Source organism: Nicotiana tabacum, chromosome 10, assembly GCF_000715075.1.
Source record: "Nicotiana tabacum cultivar K326 chromosome 10, ASM71507v2, whole genome shotgun sequence".
Lineage (NCBI taxonomy): Eukaryota > Viridiplantae > Streptophyta > Magnoliopsida > Solanales > Solanaceae > Nicotiana > Nicotiana tabacum.
Genome location: NC_134089.1, coordinates 45,464,773 through 45,488,696, shown reverse-complemented (window position 1 = coordinate 45,488,696; position 23,924 = coordinate 45,464,773). Strand labels below are relative to the sequence as shown.

At 40.5% G+C, this 23,924-nt stretch overlaps 1 protein-coding gene across 1 annotated transcript; it reads right to left on the bottom strand.

Annotated features, from left to right (window-relative positions):
• Nucleotides 1-4,589: 4,589 nt before the first annotated feature.
• On the bottom strand, nt 4,590-7,511 carry LOC142165105 (uncharacterized). The gene is made up of 2 exons (XM_075223733.1): nt 7,050-7,511; nt 4,590-4,628 (listed from the first exon to the last, which is right to left on the bottom strand). Exons 1-2 carry the CDS (start codon nt 7,509-7,511, stop codon nt 4,590-4,592), a joined length of 501 nt encoding a protein of 166 aa, XP_075079834.1.
• Between the last annotated feature and the right edge of the window lie 16,413 nt (nt 7,512-23,924).

The following is a 23,924-nucleotide window of genomic DNA, read 5'->3' as shown; positions in this document are numbered from 1 at the left end:
TATAGATTATAAATGAAGATAATGACATGACAACAAGAAAAGACCTCTCGGGTCTCAACAGTGTTGGCGTGAAGCCTTAACATGATAATTAGCATGATTTTGCAGTTCATCATCTTAATCACATAATTACAACACAAAAATCAGCATAAAATAGTCATTAAGCGTTGCTATGGAATGATCCAGGCTGCATTTTTCACGGTGCACGCCCACACGCCCGTCACTTGGCATTGCTTCACCTCAATAGTATTCATAGAACACATAGTTTGGGGTTTCGAACCCACATAACCAAGTTTGGAAGCGTTACTTACCTAAAGCCAAGCCAAACTCTAGCCCGCGACGCCTTTTCCTCTCTATTCTGCCTCCAAATACCCCGAATCTTACCAAAATCAGAATATAACCATCAAAAAAACTAAGGGAACAAAGCCCACTCAAAAATAACTCAAATTACATCAAAATCCCAAAATTGGTCAAAACCCGACCCCCGGGCCCACGTCTTGGATTCTGATAAAATTCACAAAACTAGAGCCCTTACACTCTCACGAGTTCATACATATCAAGATTACCAAAATCTGACCACGAATGACCCCTCAAATCCCTACATCAAGGTCTCCAAATTTCCAAGGCCTAAACCCCCAATTTTGCTACTAATTTCCATCGATTTCAAGCTTAATCCGTCAAAAACCATCATAGAAACAAGTTTAGGGTCCAAAATTCTTACCTCCACGAAACCCTCTTAAATTCCCTCTTCAATTTGCTCTCCAAAGCTTTCTCCCGGATAAAATATGGTGAAAAACCACTCAAAATCGCGAAGGGCCAAATATATTTGTTTTGCCCTAGCTAAACCGCTTCTGCGATACAAATCTCGCACCTGCGGTCCGAGGTGCGCACCTTTCGGGTCTGAGGTGCGCACCTGCGCAAATCATTTAAGCGCTCAAAATCTCCAATCTCACACACATAGGCTAAGATGTCATGATACAAACCCGAGCAATGATATGATATGTCAAATAGCAATAATCGAGACTGGGGAATGATATAATATGCATGAATAGGACTGAGTATAGATTATAAATGAAGCTAATTACATGACAACAAGAAACGACCTCTCGTGTCTCAACAGTGTTGGCGTGAAGCCTTAACATGATAATTAGCATGATTTTGCAGTTCGTCATCTTAATCACATAATTACAACACAAAAATCAACATAAAAGAGTCATTAAGCGGTGTCATGGAATGATCCGGGTTGCATTTCTCACGGCGCACGCCCGTCACTTGGCATTGTGTCACCTCAATAATAATCATAGAACACATAGTTCGGGGTTTTGAACCCTCATAACCAAGTTTGGAAGCGTTACTTACCTAAAGCCAAGCCAAACTCTAGCCCGCGATGCCTTTTCCTCTCTATTCGGCCTCCAAATACCCCGAATCTAACCAAAATCAGAATATAACCATCAAAAATACTAAGGGAACAAAGCCCACTCAAAAATAACTCAAATTACATCAAAATCCCAAAATTGGTCAAAACCCGACCCCCGGGCCCACGTCTTGGATTATGATAAAATTAACAAAACTAGAGCCCTTACACTCTCACGAGTTCATACATATCAAGAATACCAACATCTGACCACGAATGACCCCTCAAATCCCTAGATTAAGGTCTCCAAATTTCCAAGGCCTAAACCCCCAATTTTGCTACTAATTTCCATAGATTTCAAGCTTAATCCATCAAAAACCATCATAAAAACAAGTTTAGGGTCCAAAAATCTTACCTCCATGAAACCCTCTTGAATTCCCTCTTCAATTTGCTCTCAAAAGTTTTCTCCCGAATAAAATATGGTAAAAAATCACTCAAATCGCGAAGGGCCAAATATATATGTTCTGCCCCAGCTAAACCGCTTTTGCGATACAAATCTCACACCTGCGGACCCGCACCTGCTGTCCGAGGTGCGCACCTGCGCAAATTATTTAAGCGCTCAAAATCTGCACCTGCGATTAAAATCCCACACCTGCGCTATCACAGGTGCGCTCGAACACCCGCATCTGTGATTTCAGATCCCCATGCCTAATTCCGCTTCTGCGACCCTCTGGGCGCTTCAGCGAGCCCGCACTTGTGGTCCCCAAGCCGCAGGTGCGGTTTTGACAGAAAACTCAGTTGCTTTAGCTGCAAATTCCCAACTCCAAACTTCCTGTCAACCATCCGAAATCACCCTGAGGCCCCCCGTAGCCTCAACAAAAAGCACGAACAAGTCATATACCACTATCCAAACTTATACCAATCTTCGAAACACCTCAAACAACATCGAGTCAACCAAATAACATTGGATTCCATCCTAAGGTTCCAAACTTCCAAATTTTTCTTTTGATCAAAAAGTCTATCAAACTTCGTCTGATGACCTGAAACTTTTCACACACGTCACTGTTGACATCGTGGACCTACTCCAACTTCTGGAATTCCATTCCAACCCCTATATCAAAATCTCACCTATCAACCGAAAAATGTCAAAATTCCAATTTCGCCAATTCAAGCCTATATCTCCTCCGAACATCCAAAACACATTCCGATCACGCTCCTATGTCCCAAATCACCTCTCGAAGCTATCCGAATCATAAAATCCAAATTTCGGGGTCGTTCACTCACAAGTCAACTTCCGGTTGACTTTTCCAACTAAAAGGCCAATTTAAGAGACTAAGTGTCTCATTTCTCTCTACAATCATTCCGAACCTGAGCTAATTAACTAAATCACAACATAAAAGAGTTGAATCACACAAAATGAAGCAGAAATGGGGGAAACAGGGTCATAACTCTCGGAACGACCGATCAGACAGTTACAAAAACATAGGGTGTAACAAAATTATTGCGGCTGGGTGGTGGGAGAAAGATTAGGTTTGGGGTTCTCTTAGATTTAAAGTGAAATATTGAATCTGAGTTATTGGATCTCTTGATCAACATCTCCAATTTTTAGAAGATGAGATTTGATAAAAAATGGTTATTAGGGAAAAGACGGGGGCCGTTAGATCTGTGTGATCTAATGGTTGAAATGGGATCTGGAAAAAGGTTTAAAATAAAAGGAAAATGGGTATTAATGTGCACTATTGATGATTTGGATCAACGGTCCAGATCGATGTATTTTTGTTTACGAGTGGGAAAGACAGGTGACGCGGCGTGCTTTGATTGGCTCTCAAGGATTGGCGTGGATTGCCAAATTTGACAAAGGAGGGTTGGTTCTGGACCAGCCGACCAGGTCAACCTATATTGGGCTTATATTTTGGGCTAAATTAGCATAAATGAATATTAATTTAAAGCCACATTGGATTTAGTTAATTTATTGCAATGTAGCCTTTTTAGTTTTTAACCTCTAATTAAATGTAATATAATGTAATCATCAAATATATTATAATTACTGTAACTAATTATTTATATATTAGAACACTTCATTTATTAAATTGTTAAAACTAATTTCGGATTAACCAAAGTAATAAGAGTGATAGAATTATAAATTAAAGATTAATTTATTAAATTAATTGTAAAGCTTATTTATTAAAATATAAATTTTAATTTATTAAATTAATTCTAAAAGTTATTTATTTAAAATATAAAGTTTATTTTAATAATTCCAAAATAGTAGGAGTAATATAATTCATAAATATTTAATATCAAATTATTAATTCAACATTATTAGTTACTATTTATATTTTAACCAAAATAGGTATTATTGATTAGAAAATAGTTTACCACATTTATTGCAAATTATTAAGCATGAACAATTTAATTTTTAAAGGGAAGATAAAAAATGGTCATCAATAGCTGCCCCTTTTTGCCCGGAGATGATGAAAGAGTTTGCTGGCAAAGAAATCGGTTTAAGGACCAATTTTGTCCTGACTCTAGGAATATATTGCAATAATGGTATATGGATTTGGAAATGATTATGAGTTGCGAGATTAGGGGCTGAATTATGGCTTTGACTCGACTATATACCTCGGTCTTAACAAGGATCAGGCCTTATGTAGTTCTGGAATGATTATTTGGAGAGGATGGTGCTTGTAGGAGTTGATCCAGTATCGTGTTATGACGATACTGCAAGGCGGGAAGATCTTGGAACCCAAAGTGACTCCACGGAATGTATCTTGATTATGAGACTTGAAAGACTTGACGATTTTGGAGTTCTACTAATCAGATTGAGTTGGAATTTGGATCCTTGGCTCGCATATGAGTTTGGCGTTCCTCATAGTGGTGTAACTTGGTTTGCTGCTTAAACGAAGTTCCGCGTCGCAGTGTTTGAACCTATAAAAGAAGATACACACATACCAATATAGCGTAATGCAAGGTACATTAAGATATGATGTAAATAATGCAAGAATGATGGTTCTTGGCTACAGGCTAGCCATTTTTTGGGATCTCAAGATTACGAGATGTTTGAATCTAAAATTTCCACGCTCTGGAGCATTATTTGGGTTGTCGGGGATGTGCCTTTGAATTTTACTTGATTGTTAGCCGGTCTATGTACTGTTCCATAGCTGTCGAAGCATTTAAGTTTCCACACAGTGGGAGTAGTTGACTTTAAATGTAAAATGCCCGCATGATGGGAATATCTCTACTCAATGGGAGTAGATGACTTTGAACGTAAAAATTCCTGCAAGATACATAAATAAACGTCAAGACATTCAAGATAAAGCAGAAAAATAAATGAGCAAACCCAAGACATACTCTTGACTAACAAACTAATTTGCAGTCGTCGATTGGCGGAGCGTATGGTGGAGTTGGATGATCCATCCTTCGACTAGTAGGGTTGGTAAGGATGTTTGCAACTATCGACTTGTAATCTCCGATATGGCAGAGTGACGGTGCAATCTGTGAAAAGGCTCCAGTTGGCAAAGCGAACAGTTTGCTATATACAGGCTCTGATTGTCAAAATCGGCAGTTTGATATGTACAAGGTTCTCCGATTGGTTGAGCATACAGTTTGCTAACTGGCGGTTCGATATGTACAAGGCACTCTAATTGGTTGAGCGGACAGTTTGATATATACAAGGTGCTCCGAATGCATCGAAGACTTTATTTCGAAATACCTGCATAGAATTTGAAGTTAGTCCTTAACTAGATGAGAAAAAATTGAATAAGAAGGAGAAGTAGGGGCTCATGAGATAGTAGCGAGTCTGTCATTGTTCCCGGTACATTCTGGTATCCTTGATTTTTGTTGGTCTTGCACTCAAAGAAAAATTCTTAGTGGGAGGGAGAGTTTGTTTGTGTTGATTGCAGGCCTGGCCTTGCCCCAGATCTAGTGGATTATTCCACTAAGTTTGGTAGGTTGAAGCATATAATTTTTTAAAAACATTTTGAAAATCATTTATCTTATGGCAAGTGTTGTTGTTCCGGATTCTGATATGTTTAGAAATTTCCTTTGACGCGAATATTATTTTTGGATGATTATGTCTCGTTGACGATAATCACTTTAGATTCCCCTAATGACGTAACGTCTTGCCATCACAATCGCGTCCTAATCTAAACAAATGCATTACAAAGGCTTTCCTAGGGTTATGAATGAGCCTTTTTCAGGTTGTCTACGTATCCGAATAGAATCAAGTCTGAATGTAGTTCGAGGATGATAAAATGATGAGTGAAATATAATGGAATGACTGAGCCTGACTAAGGTAGCCTATGTATACAAATGGAATCAAGTCAAAATGTAGTTCAAGGATTGTAGATGCAAAATAGTAAGAAATTGAAATGAAGTGGCCAAGTATGACTCGGACTACCTACGTATCCAAAACGTAGTTTGATTATAATAGATGACTTAATCCGACGTGGATTGCCTAGGTATTCGCGCTAGATAAAATCAAGTCATTGCATAGTTCTGAATACAGACAAAATGACATTTGGATTTTCTATTACTAAAAGGGGGAGAGAGACTGGACCCTACGTGAGTTGCCTACATATCCCACTGTGGGAAGTCAGGTCAGGCATAGTTTTGTTACAACTAAACCCTAATTATATTGTCTTTAAATGTAGTATCTATTGACTACATCATAGTTGATAAGCTTCGTGCCAACTCTGCTGTCCATTTCTTCTAGGACCAATGCTCCTCTTGACAATACTCAGATGGACCTCATAAGGATTATGGAAGTTCGGTATGAATTTTCCCTCGGCCTCCACTTGATGGGGAAATATCTTATTTAACCCTATTTTCCCTGGTGTGAACTGCCGAGGTTTTACCTTTCTATTGAATGCATTAGCCATCCTATTTTGATACAACTGACCATGGCACACTGTGTCCATTCTGCGTCATCTAGTTTGGCTTCCTGAATGACTCTCAAAGATGGTATCTCGACCTCTGCGAGTATCACAACTTCTGTGTCATATACCAATATGTATGGTATTGCCCCAATAGAAGTTCTCATGGTGGTACAGTAACTCAATAAGGCAAAGAACAGCTTCGCGTGCCACTGCCTATGATTTTCCACTATCTTTCGTTAGATCCTCTTGATGTTTTTGTTGGCTGCTTCAATGGCTCCAGTCATTGGTGGCATGTAGGCTGTAGAATTCTGGTGGACGATTATGAACTGCAGGTAAATCTCCTTCATGATATCACTGTTGAGATTGGCTACAATGTTAGTTATGATTGATTTTGGGATCCCAATCTGCATACTATGTTGCTACAGACAAAATCTGCCACTATTTTCTTTGTGACAGCATTGTATAGAGAAGTTTCGACCCATTTGGTGAAGTAGTCGATGGCTATAAGGATGAAACAATATACGTTTGATGTGTCTAGTTCTATAGGTCCAATCATATCCATGCCTTAAGCGGTGAACGGCCAAAGAAAACCCATTACGTTCTGCTTATTAGGTGGAACCCGGATGAAATTCCCGTGAATTTGGCACTGGTAACATTTTTGCATGTAGCACATACTATAACTTTCCATGGTTAGCCAAAAGTATCAGACTCTTAAAATCTTCTTGTCTAAAGTGAAATCGTTCATGTGAGGACCACACATTCCTGCTTGTATCTCTTCTAGTAATCTTGGTTCGTTAGCAACATCTACACACTTAACATACCCAAATCTGGGGTCTTTCTATATAGGACTTCCCCGTTAATGAAAAGTGGTTCTTTTGTCTTCTTAGTGCTAACTTCTGACCATTGGTGGCATTCTCTGGGTATTCTCTTACTTTAAGGAACCTTTCAATATCGTAGTACCAAGGCTTACCATCTAGCTCTTTATCTACATGGAAACAGTACACATGATGATCTCGAACCTCTATCTCGATAGGGTCGATGTAATTCTTATCTGGATGCTGGATCATAGATGACAAGGTTGCTAGAGCGTCGACAAACTTATTTTGGATTCTGGGAACATGTTTGAACTTGATGTTAGTGAACTTCTTATATAACTCTTTTACACAGTGCAAGTATGAAAGAATCTTGACATTATTAGTGGTCCATTCGCACTGAGACTGGTGTATCCACAAATCGGAATCTCCTATGACCAAAAGTTCCTTGATGTTCATGTCAACTGCCATTCAAATTCCCAGAATACATACTTTATATTCCGCCATATTATTTGTGGAAGAGAACCTTATCTTAGCTAAAGCCTGATAATAGTGTCCCAACTCAGAAGTTAGTACTGCCTCAGTCCCTACACCTTTGAAATTTTTCGCTCCAACGAAAAATATTCTCCACCCTTGGTATGGCTCTGCAATATCCTCCCCTGCGAACAACACTTCTTCATCTAGGAAGTACATGGTGAGTGGCTCGTAGTACTTGTCTAGCAGGTTCTCTGCAAGGTGATCGACAAATTCTTGTCCCTCGATAGCTTTCTATGTCACGTACACAATATTGAATTAACAGAGACGAATCTGCCATTTGGCCAACTTTTCTGTAGACATCTTCTGGAAGATGCACTTGCACGGGTTGAGTCGGGATATCATATGTGTGGTATGTGCTGATGTAGTGCCATAACTTTTGAGTGATCTAGGTCATAGCGCAATAGGTCCGCTCTAACAAGGTATATCTGGCTTCGTATGGTGTAAACTTCTTGCTTAAGTAATAGATAGCTTGCTCCGTCTTTCCAGTCTCATCGTCTTGTCCAAACACGCATCTGAATGCATTATCCAAGACAGACAAGTATAGTAGCAGCGACTTGCCAGTTTTGTGAGTAACTAAAACTGGTAGATTCGACAAATACTCCTTGATACTGGCGAAAGCTTTAAGACATTCTTTCATCCACTTTGTAGCATCATTTTTCTTCAATAACTTGAAAATCGGTTCACATATTACCATTGACTGACTATGAACTTGCTAATGTAGTTCAATCTTCCAAGGAAACTCATCATGTCCTTCTTGCTTTTGGAAGGAGGCATGTCTAGAATGGCCTTGATATTTGAGAAGTCCAACTCTATCCCTTTTTTGCTGATGATGAATCCTAATAGTTTTCCTGTGGAGACTTCGAATGCACACCTCATAGGATTCAACATCAAACTATATCTCCACAATTGTTCAAAGAACTTCAAGTTACTGAAATGATCCTTACTCTTTAGAGACTTAATGATGATGTCATCCACATGTACCTCAATTTCCTTGTGGATAATGTCATGAAAGAGGGTCATCATTTCCCTCATGTAAGTAGCACATGCATTCTTAAGATCAAGTGGCATGGCCCTATAGCAATAAAATTCCCATGGCACAGTCAACATTGTTTTATCGGCGTCTCTTTCATGCATTAGAATCTGGTGGTATCTGGTGAACTAATCTATGAACGATTGCAACTCATGTTTTGCGTAGTTGTCTATAATGATATGAATATTTGGTAGAGAAAATTTTCATTTGAACTAGCTTTGTTAATGTCCCGATTGTCTACACATGTCCTAATCTTCCCACCTTTCTTCAGTACTGGTATGATACTTGCAAACCATGTAGGATAATTGGTGATTCTCACCATATTCACTTCTATCCGTTTGGTGACTTCTTCTTTTAACCTTAGACTCAAATCTGACTTTAATTTTTTAGGTTTATGTTTGATTGGTGGTCTGGCAGGATCGGTGGGCAATTAGTGCGAGACGATGTCAGTATTTGATCTGGGCATGTCTTCATATGACCAAGCGAATACATTGATGTATTGTCGGAGGATTTCTACAAAATTCTTCTATCTGTTATGTCTTCAAATGGATGTTGATTTGAGTTTCGTTCACATCTTCTTCACTTCCCAAGTTAATTGCTTTTATTTCCTCGAAAGTTGGGCTTTTTCTGGCTCTTTAGCTGCTCGATGTCTTGCAGGAGGTTCTCAAGCATCATGATCTCATCGTACTCTTTGTAGTATGGATAATTTTTTTCAATGTTACATGTCATAATCGCATAACACAGGTTTATATCAATTCGATTATTGAAATGGAAAACTAAGTATAAATAAGAGCGAAAAAAATGAATCTGCAATGATTTCAGGAGAAATAATTCTTTTTATTTCATCAAAAGGAATGTCTCAACATTCAAAGAGGCAATTTAATATAAATGTACAGGAACAGTTCAGGCCTTAATTGACTGTGTGTTTTTCAAAATTACCACAATTTCACGCTACCAAGACTCAAGGCGAACCAGAGATGGATTGGTGGTCCAATTATGCAAGGTCTCTCTTGGTTTGGCATACCGAATGATCAGTGTCTTGGAATCAGCTTCGCTGCAATATCCTCAATCAGGGTCATGAACAATCTGCCCATTCCATCAACAATGTCATCCTCTGGTGGTGAGCTCTAATCTATGTCCGGAACAGGCTCTTCAAAAGCCTTCTTCCCAGCGTTACCGTCATGGGTCTTTCTAGTCGTAGGTTGATACCCCAAGCCGGCTGTACTATTCTACCCTTTCAGTTCAATTATCTTTGTTATCCCATCTGATTGTGCTCTAGCCTGTCCCTGGTCTGTATCCGTACTTCATCATCTCTCTCATTGCCATATTTGACCTGTACGGTGACTACATACCGTGGTTCTAATCACTCTTCTACATTTTTATTGCTTGCAAGGCCTCGACTGAATGAAAGGCGACCCATCTAATCCTTTTATAAAAGGAACCGCATGCTTCGAGTAAGCTGACTAGCTCCATTTTCCATGTATCACAATCTCTTGGTAGTCCCATTCGAATTTCATACATTGATGGAGAGTGGAAGGAACTACCTCTGCCATATATATATCCAGGGCCTTCCTAGTAACAGATTATATGAAAACTAGATGTCCATCACTTGGAACAATATTGGGAACTCAATTGGTCCAATCTGTAAGGCTAAGTACATATCTGCAATAACATTCTTATAAGACCCATCGAAAGCCCTCACTCTTACATGGCTTTCTTTTATTTCCCTCATATGAATACCCAATTCTTCCAGAGTAGAGAACGAGCAAATATTTACTCTGGATCCTCTGTTGGCAAGAACCCGAGAGACGACATTATCCTCACACTTGATTGTAATATGCAGATTTTTGTTATGATCCATACCCTCCACGGGAAGTTCATTCCTCCTAAAGGAAATCATGTTTTCTTAGACCATCTTCCCAATGGTTGCCGCAAACAGCTCGCTGGTAATATTGCTCGGCGCACTTACTCCACTTAGTACTTTCACCAAATCATCATTATGAGTGTCGGTGCTCATCCATAAATCCATGATTGATATGTGAGCATGGGTCTTTCTTAATTTTTCCTCTATAAAATATTCTTTAATCGGTATCTTCCTCCAAAACTCCACCGCTTCAGCGTCTGTTATGTTTCTTCTTTGGTTCTATTCTCTACTCGAGTTCCTTTAGTTCACCTCTTCTGGAGCGTAACACCTTCCTAATGTTGTCATCCCATGAGTAGTTGTGGTGTCTATCATTTTTCCCTTTCCCTTTTACTGGTTAGCCCATGGAACTATTTGGTATTGTTGATTCCCCTCATCTTTGATGGTGGTAATGGACCGTTATTAGTATGTCTGAAAAATCACAAGAGGTTTCAATGGCACAATAATCAATGGAGTCACTCGAGGTGGCACTCTTGTAGCTTCGGCATTCCCAATATAGACGATGGTCCCCTTCAAGTAATAGTTATCCAATGCAATCATGTTGGCTCCTTGAATTACATGGTATGGCAATGGGATAAGTTTATATTTGGTAGGACGGGGGTACATTAAATAGCCCTACTCTTGATTAGCAGCTCGATTGCATTCTTCAGTCTATAGAAATCCTCAGTATCATGCCCAGGAACACCCGAATAATAAGGCACAACGCGTAATTGCGTCAAAATATTTGGACACTTGATCGGGAGCTCTCCATTCTATTAGGTATGTCAATCCGGCTCTCCTCAACCTTTCAAACAACTAGGCTAATGGTTTAACAATTGGAGTGAAGTTTTTGGGATTTCTTTCTTCAAATTTTGGGCATGGCCTATATTTTCTTTTATAAAAAAATTAATTAACTATTAGTTTTGAATTTAGTCACCTAGTATTAGCATTGTGTAATTATAAATATACTTACTAATTTAATTTCTAAAATACATCATATTGTCACGACCCAGATTTCTCACCCTCGGGAGTCGTGATGGCGCCTACTAGTATGAGCTAGGCAAGCCAACTATTTGAACAAATTACCTTTTTCCCATTTTAATCCTTTACAAGAAATTTTGAGCAATAGCTTAAAGACGGCGGAATTTATATCAAGCAGAAGAAAAATAATAAAATTACTGAGTATAGCCAATACAAATACTTAAACAAGACTACCCAGATCTGGAGTCACAACTTCACAGACAGTCTAAGAGTACTACAAATAAAGGTTTTAAAGAAATAAAAGATACACTATTTCTAAAATAAGTAAAGGAAACAGGATAAAGAAAAGATAGGAGGTAACGCCAAGGACTGCGGACGCCTGCAGGACTACCTCGGGTCGCCTGATGAACAAGAAACAACAATCTTACTGCGGTCCGAAGTCTACAGCACTGGGATCTGCACAAACGAGTGCAGAGTATAGTATCAGCACAACCGACCACATGTGCTGGTAAGTGCCCAGCCTAACCTCGACAAAGTAGTGACGAGGCTAGGACCAGACTACCAAGTAAACTTGTGCAGTTAAATCATATACGGTGGAAATAGAAACAGATAATCACAATTAAAATTGGGCGAGAGAAACATGCTGTGGGGAGTAACAGATAACAACAGAATATCAAGAGGAATTCAAAGAAACCAAAATCCAATTTACAAACACGGATAGGGAAAACAAATGCAGAGTTCACTTTCATTTCACATTTCATTGCAGGCGTGCAACCCGATCCCATTTCATGTATGTCGTTGGAGGCATGCAACCCGATCCCGTTTCACATATCTCGTTGCAGGCGTGCAACCCGATCCCATTTCACATATCTTGTTGCAGGCGTGCAACCCGCTCCCATTTCACATATCTCGTTCCAGGCATGCAACCCGCTCCCATTTAATATATCTTGTTGCAGGAGTGTAACCCACTCCCATTTCATATATTTCTGTGGCAGCATGCCACTCGATCCCATTTACAAATCAACAACAATCACAAAAGAATCCTGGCAAGGGAACAATTATATTTCAACAACATCCCGGCAAGGGAACAATAATATCAAGACAACATCCGGCAAGGGAACAATAATGATAATAACATCACGGCAAGGGAACAATAATGATAATAACATGTGAAGCGCAATAAACCAAAACAGAGTCATAACAATTACAATACAAGACTCACGGGCATGCTTGACCCCGACGTATAAATACTCGTCACCATGCCTATATGTCGTACTCCACAATTAACATGTAGCAAATAAGACATGATTCCTAATCCCTCAAGCTAAGGTTAGACCAAACATTTACCTCGATGCCACGAACACAATTCAAGCCTCTACTATCGCTTTACCTCTTGATTCTACCACCAATTCGCTCGTATCTAGCCACAAGTTACTTAATTACATCAATAAATGCTAAATGAATCAATTCTAATGCATGAAAATGAGTTTTCTAAAGTTTTACCCAAAAAGTCAAAAATCACCTCCGTGCCCACATGGTCAAAACCCGAGGTTCGAACCAAAACCCGATTACCCATTCCCCCACGAACCCAAATATATAATTTGTTTTGAAATCGGGCCTCAAATCGAGGTCCAAATCCTCAATTTTTAATAAACCTAGATTCTACCCAAAATACCCAATTTCCCCCATGAAAATCATTGATTTGAGTTGAAATCATGTGAAAAGATGTTAATGATTGAAGGAAACGAGTTAAAATTGACTTACAATTGATTTGGAAGAAGAGTTGTTTTTGAAAAAATCGCCCAAGAGTGTTTTGGTTTTGAAAGAGTGTGAAAAATGAGAGATTTTCAACTAAGTTATAAAATTGCAGGTTGCAGATGTCGCAATTGCGACCATTGCGAATCCAAACCTCTACTAAGTTCGCATTTGCAAAAATGGGATCGCATTTGCAAGCTGGGAAATACGACCAACATGTCGCATTTTCGATGGTTGGCCACAAGCTGGGAGATATCATTTGCGATTAAAACTCTCGCAATTGCGAGATAGGCTGGTCTGGGCTACTTTCGCAATTGCGACATAGCCCTCGCATTTGCAATATCGCATTTGCGAGCCAGGCTTCACAAATGCGAAGCCTGCAGGCCTCCACAAAAACAGCTCAAGCCTGCAATTCCTTAAGTCCAAAAATTTACCCCGTGGCCTATCCAAAACTCACCTGAGCCCTCGGGGCTCCAAACCAAACATGAAAACCAACCTAAAAACATCATACGGACTCGCTCGTGCATTCAAATCACTAAAATAACATCAACAACTATGAATTTAACATCAAAATTATGAAATTTCTCAAGAACTTCAAATATTCCATTTTTCTCAAATATGATCCAATTCACGTCGTTTCAAGTCCGTTTCTTACCAAATTTCACAGACTTATCCTAAATCACATATAAGACTTGTACCGGGCGTCGGAAGCAAAATACAGGCTCGATACCAATGGTTTCAAATATAAATTGTTTTCTTTACTTTAAAATTAATTCAGCAACACAATTTCTTTCAAAAATTCATTTCTCAGGCTTGGGACCTCGGAATTTGATTTCGGGCATACGCCCAAGTCCCATATTTTCCTACGGACCCTCCGAGACTGTCAAATCATGGGTCCGAGTCAGTTTACCTAAAATGATGACCGAAGTCAAATTAATTCATTTTAAAGTCAAAATTCATCATTTTCACAGAATTTCACATATTGGCTTTCCGGCTACACGCCCGGACTGTGCACGCAAATCAAGGTGAGACAAAAAGAGGTTTTAAGGCCTCGGAACACAGAATTTACTTTTAAAGTCATCACATCCTCCGCCTCTAAAACAATTGTTCATCCTCGAACGGACAAAAGAAGGAAGTACCTGAGTCGGGGAAAAGATGGGGATAACGACTCCGCATATCGAGCTCGGACTCCCAGGTCGATGCCTTAGTGGGTTGACCTCTCCACTGAACATGAACAGAAGGAAAACTCTTCGATCTTAACTGATGAACCTGCTGGTCTAGAATAGCTACCAGCTCCTCCTCATAAGACAAGTCCTTGTCCAACTGGACAGTGCTGAAATCTAACACGTGGGATGGATCGCTGTGATATTTCTAAGCATGGACACATAAAACACTGGATGCAGAGCTGATAAGCTCTGCAGCAACGCGAGTCTACAAGCCACCTCTCTCACTCGATCAAGAATCTCAAACGGGCCAATGAACCTAGGGCTAAGCTTGCCCTTCTTCGCAAATCTCATCACGCCCTTCATAGGCGACCCTCGAAGCAATACTCGCTCACCGACCATGAATGCAAAATCATGAACCTTGCGGTCGGCATAACCCTTTTGCCTGGACTGAGCTCTGCGAAGCCCATCCTGAATAATCCTGACCTTGTCCAAGGCATCCTGAACCAGATCCGTACCCAACAACCGAGCCTCCCCTGGCTCAAACCATCCAACTACCGACCGACACCACCTACCATACAAAACCTCATAAGGAGCCATCTAGATACTCGACGGATAGCTGTTGTTGTACGCAAACTCTGCTAAAGGCAAAAACTGATCCCATGAGCCTTCAAAGTCAATGACACAAGCTCGGAGCATATCCTCCAAAATCTGAATGGTCCACTCGGACTGCCCGTCCGCCTGAGGATGAAATGTTGTGCTCAACTCAACCCGTGTGCCCAATTCTTGTTGAACTGCTCTCCAGAAATGGGAGGTAAACTGCGTACCTCGATCCGAAATGATAGACTCGGGCACACCATGAAGACGAAGAATCTCCTGGATATAGGTCTCAGCTAACCTCTCAGAAGAATAGGAAACTGCCACAGGAATAAAATGTGCTGACTTGGTCAGCCTATCAACAATAACCCACACTACGTCGAACTTCCTCTGAGTCCGTGGGAGTCCAACAACGAAGTCCATAGTGATCCTCTCCCACTTCCACTCGGGAAGCTCAATCCTCTAAAACAAACCACCCGGCCTCTGATGCTCGTACTTAACCTGCTGACAGTTTAAACACCGAGCCACATATCCAACAATGTCCTTCTTCATTCTCTGCCACCAATAATGCTGACGCAAATCCTGATACATCTTAGCGGCTCCCGAATGAATAGAGTACCGGGAACTATGGGCCTCCTCTAAAATCAACTCTCGGAGTCCATCCACATTAGGCACACAAATTCGACCCTGCAATCTCAAAACTCCATCATCACCTAAAGTAACCTGGTTGGCACCTCTGTGCTGCACCGTGTCTTTAAGGACACACAAATGGGGATCATCATACTGCCGATCATGGATACACTCCAATAAGGAAGAACGAGCAATTGTGCAAGCTAACACACAACTGGGCTCTGAAACATCCAACCTCATGAACTGATTGGCCAAAGCCTGAACATCCAAAGCAAGTGGTCTCTCACCGACCGGAATATAAGCAAGACTGCCCATACTGGCTGACTTCCTAGTCAAAGCATCGGCCACCACATTGGCCTTTCCCGGATGATATAAGATGGTGATATCATAGTCCTTTAATAGCTCCAACCACCTTCTCTACCTTAAATTTATCTCCTTCTGCTTGAACAAATACTACAGACTCTTGTGATCCGTGAACACCTCACATCCTATACCATACAGATAATGCCTCCAAATCTTCAACGCGTGAACAATGGCTGCCAACTCCAAATCATGAACCGGATAGTTCTTCTCATGAATCTTCAATTGTCGTGAAGCATAGGCAATGACCTTGTCATCCTACATCAACACCACAACAATTCCAATACGACATGCATCACAATAAACTGTATAAGGCCCTAAACCTGTGGGTAAAACCAACACTGGCGTCGTATTCAGAGCTGTCTTAAGCTTCTGAAAGCTCGCCTTACACTTGTCCGACCATCTGAACTGGGCACCCTTCTGGGTCAACCTTGTCATCAGGGCTGCGATAAATGAAAACTCCTCCACAAACCGACGATAGTATCTTGACAATCCCAAGAAACTCTAGATCTCTGTAGCTGATACTGGTCTAGGCCATTTCTTGACTGCCTCAATCTTTTTCGGACCAACCTGGATACCCTCTGTTGATACAACATGACCCAGGAATGCAACTGAACTCAGCCAGAACTCGCACTTCAAAAATTTGGCATACAACTGACTATCCCTCAGAGTTTGAAGGATCACTCTAAGATGTTGCTCATGCTCCTCCCGGCTACGAGAATATATCAAAATATCATCAATGAAAACTATCATGAACGAATCCAAGTAAGGCCTAAACACTCGGTTCATCAAATCCACAAAAGTTGTCGGGGTATTTGTCAACCTGAATGACATCACCAAGAACTCATAATGCCCGTACCGAGTGCGGAAGGCTGTCTTAAGGACATCGGATGCCCTAATCCTCAATTGATGGTAGCCAGATCTCAAGTCAATCTTCGAAAATACTTTGGCACCCTGAAGCTGATCAAACAAATCATCAATCCTCGGCAATGGATACGTATTCTTGATTGTAACCTTGTTCAACTGCCGGTAATCAATACACATTCTCATCGATCCGTCCTTCTTCTTAACAAACAACACCAGTGCACCCAAAGGCGAGACACTAGGTATAATGAAGCCTTTTCAAGCAAGTCGTGCAATTGCTTCTTTTACTCTTTCAACTCAGGCGGGGCCATACGATATGGCAGGATAGAAATAGGCTAAGTGCCCAAAGCCAAATCAATGCAAAAGTCAATATTCCTGTCGGGTGGCATACCCGGCAGGTCTGAAGGGAATACCTCAGGAAACTCACGAACAACAAGCATAGAATAAATAGAAGGAACCTCAGCATTAGAATCACGAACATAGGCGAAATAAGCCAAACACCCCTTCTCGACCATATGTCGAGCCTTCATATATAAGATAACACTATGGGTAGAATGACCAGAAGTCCCTATCCACTTTAAACGAGGTAAACGCCGGCAAGGCTAAGGTCACAATCTTGGCATGACAGTCCAAAATAGCGTGATAAGGTGATAACCAGTCCATCCCCAATATGACATCAAAATCAACCATGTCCAGAAGAAGCAAATCTACACGAGTCTCAAGACCTCCAATCACGACTACACATGAACGATGGACTCGATCTACCACAATAGAATCACCCACCGGTGTAGACACATAAACAGAAACACTCAAAGAATTACTAAGCATGACCAGATACGGTGTAAAATAAGATGACAGATAGGACTATGTAGATCCCGGATCAAATAAAATGGAAGCATCTCTGCCACAAACCAGAACAGTACCTGTGATAACTGCGTCGGAAGCCTCAGCCTCGGGCCTTGCTGGAAGAGCATAACATCAGGGTTGGGCCCCACCACCCTGAACTACATCTCTAGGATGGCCTGTTGCTGGCTGGCCTCCACCTCTAGCGGCCTGAGCTCCACCTCTAATACCTCTACCTCTAGCACCTCTACCCCACCTCTAGCTAGCTAGGCAGGCTGTGGAACACATGGTTCTTGAAATATAGCACGGAAACCCTGCTACTGAGAACTGCCCGGTGCTCGAGGGCAATATCTAGCAATGTGCCTCGTGTCACAACAAGTAAAACAAGCCCTCGACTACTGGGGCTGACGACCCTGGAAACTCTGAAACGGTGGTGCACTGGTAGGAACTAGTGGTGCATTATAGGTCTGCTGATCAGAATACAGCATATGAGAACCACGACCACCTGAAGTACCGTAAGAAACTTGAAGTGCTGACTGAAGAGGCCTAGGAGGATGGCCTCTACCATATAAATCTCTGCCTCTAGACGAGGTACCACTGAATTGGCCGGAATGACGAGGCCTCTTATCAGACCCCTGACCACCTCACTGCGATAGAACTATCCCAACTCTCCTAGCCATATTGGCCGCCTCCTAGAAAGAAATATCACTCCCAGTCTCCTTGGCCATCTGAAGTCGAATAGGCTGGATAAGTCCCTCAATAAACCTCCTCACCCTCTCTCTCTCTCTCAGTGGGAAGTATGATAAGAGCATGACGAGCCAAGTCGATGAATCTAGTCTCATACTGAGTAACATTCATAGAACCCTGCTGGAGATGCTCAAACGGCCTCCGATAGGCCTCTCTTTGAGTAATAGGGAGAAACTTCTCCAGAAATAGCTGAGTAAACTGCTCCCAAGTCAAAGCTGGTGATCCAGCTGGTCTAGCCAAGCAATAATCTCTCCACCAAGTCTTGGCGGATCCAGACAAGCGAAAAGTAGCAAAATAGACCCCATTGGTCTCCACTATCCCCATGTTCTTGAAAACTTCATGACAGCTGTATAGATAATCATGGGGATCCTCAGAAGATACACCGCTGAAAGTAGTAGTGAAGAGCTTGGTGAACCTGTCCAATCTCCACAAAGCATCGGCAGACATAGCTGCTCCATCACCGGTCTGAGCTACCACACCCGGCTGAACTGCTCCAACTGGCTGAGCTACTGGAGTCTAAAACTGGGGAGCTACCTGCTCTAGAGTGAGAGTAGCAGGAGTCTGAGCTCCTCCTCCACCCTGAGAGACGGCTGGGGTTATAGGAAGCAAGCTTGCCTGGGTGACACTCTCCATAAGGCCCGCTAGATGGACCAGAGCATCCTGGAGTATGGGGTAGCAATAAACCCCTCTGTGACCTAAGTTGGGCCCACCGGAACTGTCGGGGCCAGAACTTCATCATCAAAGTCAACCTGAGGCTCCGCCGTTGGGGCTGCCACTCTGGGCTGAGCTCTGCCCTTACCTCGGCCTCTAGCACGGCCTTGCCCTTGCCCTCTGCCCCTCGTAGGAGCTGCTGCTGGGGGCTCGAGTTGCTAGTTAGTGGATAAGGAAGTACGTGTTCTCACCATCTGCGAAAGAACATAGTAGAAATTCAAGTAGCATTGAGAAACCAAACTGCACCACAGGAAGGAATAAATGTGAAGTTTTTCCTAATTTTGTAGCCTCTGGGGGATAAATACAGACGTCTCCATACCAATCCCTCAGACTCTACTAAGCTTGTTTGTGAAATGTGAGACCCATGTAACCTAGAGCTCTGATACCAACTTGTCACGACCCGGATTTCCCACCCTCGGGAGTCGTGATGGCACCTACTAGTGTGAGCTAGGCAAGTCGGCTGTTTGAACAAATTACTTTTTTCCCATTTTAATCCTTTAGAAGATATTTTGAGCAATAACTTAAAGACAGTGGAATTTATATCAAGCGGAAGAAAAAATAATAAAATTACTGAGTATAACGAATACAACTGTTTAAACAAGACTACTTAGAACTGGAGTCATAGCTTCACAGACAGTCTAAGAGTACTACAAATAAAGGTCCGAAAGAAATAAAAGATACATTGTTTCCAAAATAAGTAAAGGAAACAGGATAAAGGAAAGATAAGAGGTGACGCCAAGGCCTGTGGACGCCTGATGAACAAAAAACAACAATCTCACTGTGGTCCGAAGTCTACAGCACTGGGATCTGCACAAAAGAGTGCAGAGTATATTATCAGTACAACCGACCTAATGTGTTGGAAAAGGGCCCAGCCTAACCTCGGCGAAGTAGTGACGAGGCTAGGACCAGACTACCAAATAAACATGTGCAATTAAATCATATACAGAGGAAATGGAAACAGATAATCACAATTAAAATTGGGCGAGGGAAACATGCTGCGGGGAGTAACAGAAAACAACAGAATATCAAGAGGGAATATAAAGAAACCAAAATCTAATTACTAACAAGGATAGGGAAAACAAATGCAGAGTTCACTTTCATTTTACATCTCGTTGCAGGCGTGCAACCCGATCCCATTTCACATATCTCGTTGCAGGCGTGCAACCTGCTCCCATTTTGCATATCTCGATGCAGGCGTGCAATCTGCTCTTATTTCATATATCTCGTTGCAGGCATGCCACCTGCTCCCATTTCACATATCTCGTTGCAGGCGTGCAACCTGCTCCCATTTTATATATTTTCGTGGCGGCGTGCCACCCGATCTCATTTACAAATCAACAACAATCACAAAAGAAACCCGGCAAGGGAACAATTATATTTCAATAACATCCCAGCAAGGGAACAATAATGATAATAATATTCCGGCAAGGGAACAATAATGATAATAACATCCCAGCAAGGGAATAATAATGATAATAACATGTGAAGTGCAATAAACCACAACAGAGTCATAACAATTACAATACAAGACTCATAGGCATGCTTGACCCCGACGTATAGATACTCATCACCACGCCTATACGCCGTACTCCACAATTAACATGTAGCAAATAAGACATGAAAGCTAAGGTTAGGCCAAACACTTACCTCGATGCCACGAACACAATTCAAGCCTCTACTATAGCTTTACCTCTTGATTCCACCATCAATTCGCTCGTATCTAGCCACAAGTTACTTAATTACATCAATAAATGCTAAATGAATCAATTCTAATGCATGAAAATGAGTTTTTTAAAGTTTTACCCAAAAAGTCAAAAATCGTCCCGGGGCCCACATGGTCAAAACACGAGCTTCGAACCAAAACCTGATTATCCATTCCCCCATGAACCTATATATATAATTTGTTTTGAAATCGGACCTCAAATCAAGGTCCAAATCTCCAATTTATGAAAAACCTAGGGTCTACCCAAAACACTCAATTTCCACCATGAAAATCATTGATTTTGAGTTGAAATCATGTGAAAAGATGTTAATGATTGAAGAAAACGAGTTAAAATTTACATACAATCGATTTGGAGGAAGAGTCGTCTTTTAAAAAATCACTCAAGAGTGTTTTGGTTTTCAAACATAAATTCTTTTCTTTACTTCATAATTAATTCAGCAAAATAATTTCTTTCAAAAATTTATTTCTCGAGCTTGGGACCTCGGAATTCGATTTCGGGCATACGCCCAAGTCCCATATTTTCCTACGGATTCTCCAAGACCGTCAAATCACGGGTCTAGGTCCGTTTACCCAAAATATTGACCGAAGTCAAATTAATTAATTTTAAAGACAAATTTCATCATTGTTCATAGATTTTCATATATTGGCTTTCTGGCTACGCGGCCCAACTTTGCACGCAAATCGAGGTGAGACAGAAAGAAGTTTTTAAGGTCTCGGAACGCAAAATTTACTTTTAAAACAAGTGATGACATTTTGGGTCATCACACATATAAGCTTTATAATTAATTTAGTGAATTACTCCTTAATTTCTAAATTAACTAGAATATTATGGCAATAATTCTAAATTAGCATTGTGATATAGGAAAATAATATATTTTAGTGATTAATGAACTAATTTCAATAATTAATAGTATATTTAATAAATCTAATTTCTATTATATATATTGAAATTATTTAAGTTTATTTAAATTAATTTTAAAGGGTCTAAAAACCGAAATGACTACAGTTGAAAAAATCCAATCAAATACAAATTGGCTATTTGTCAAATTAAAACTTGCCCAAAGAATTGGCCCAATCCCCGACCAGACCGAGTCCAAACGCCCTCACTAGTCCAGGTTGGCAATCTACAACTTCCTCTCTAAGCCAATCCATTTGCACCATGAAGACTATTCCCTACACTCACAAAGAAGCACATACGAATCTAGATTGTTGATCTAACACATCAACCGTCCGTGATTAACTCTAGTTTTCTCTTTTCTTTTAATTCTAGCTAGGACTACATCCCCACCGTCCAAATACAATTACCCAACAGCCACCAAAATTTCCCTTTAAACCTCTTTGATGCTCGAATTTTCAGGGCCATATACATGGCTAAGTTCGATATAAAAACATGCTTTGTGTTTTAATAGGGTTAGTGTGAAGCTAAAACTCTCACGAAGAAGTGATTATATCATTGACTTCAAGATTAAGCAACACTGATAGCTTAGGAATATATTAATACTCCTAAAAGTCCTAAGTGAAGTTGTGAATCTATGACCCATTTATGTACTCTTGGAAGTCTTGATAGTAGTTTGATATCTGTAATAGTGCCAGTGGAAGATCTAATTATGATTACTGCTTTGAATCTCTGAATGTTCTAATTGAAGTCATCAGCCTATGCCTTTTAACTAAGGTTATTGGTATGTATCTCTGTTTGAAGTTGCTGACATGTATATGTATTGGCACTCTTTAGGGAGTTTTAGCTATAGTGATTAACCTGTAGTATCGTTAACAATCTTCAGGAGTCTTAACTGTGGCTGTCAATCTGCCCTCCCCTAATCGCCTTAGAATTTAATTGAAGTTGTTGGCCAATATCTTAGTGAATACTTTTTAAGAAATTTAATTGGGGTTGTTAACCAATGTGTGATCAAGACCTAAGTTAAAACTAATCTTTCATTGGTCTAATTGAAGGCTGTTAGGGTACGTGTGTTCATGATTGTTGCAGACTGAGAATATATGCTCTTCCTATTCTTAAGATATATGATCTCAGGAGTTTTGATTCTTTAATAATAATATGATAATATCCCTGCCTCTATGTAATATGAAGCTGATTTCTTTGAACCTACTTCGCATGTTACTCATAGTGAATCATCCATTTAGATTTGAATTATGGTTATAACAATATGAATAGGTTATCTTTTGGTATTTTGTATATGTGCTTCTGTGGCATAGTATCGTTGTGGTGTTGGGATTCATATTGAAAGTGCCTCATTGGCACTTAAACATGTGGGGAAGAATGCGTGTGAGTGGTTATGGGTATTTGAGAGTAGAGTTTAGCTCTTGGTTGGGCTACTCTCCCTGACACAAGCACTGCCCTAGGCCTTGAGATCCTTGGAAACTTTGAACTGTCGGAGATCCACAGAGAGCCTTGGCCTTGAACGGAACTCTACTCTTAGCCTGTAATCTATTGACAATCTTTACTCCTTTTGGGTTTAGCATTTAATGACAACTAAAGGTCTTCAATGTGACTCACTTCACCATATGTGACCCCATATTAGTATAAACTTTCAAAATTAAAATTACTATCGGTTTGTTATATTTTGTTTATGTCATTTACCTATATATCTCATGTATGATTGTATGTATCGAATATTATATCTAATAACTTTCTCTCTTGCTTTCTGAACATGTATAACAATTGGGCCTGTTGAATTCTCGAAAGACCTTAGGTCCAAATATGCACACTGCGCACTTGGGAGTCTGAAGCCCACTGCTGTCCGTTCCTGCTATTTGTTGGGCTTGCCTATTTGAGGCGCAAACCCCCAGAGTCCATTATTTCTCATCTCTTGTTTGTTTACTGCTTCAGTTATTTTACAGTTTCACTATGTCATTACTTTTTACTGTGTTTATGTTATTTTATCTCACATGTATATTGGATTGAATGCTTCATTTTATCTTTTAACTCACATAAATTAATTTAGGCAAGCCATAAAGAACCTAGGATTAAAAGAGGCATTGGTTAACAATTAATTCCATATCCTCTAATCATAAACTGTTATCCATC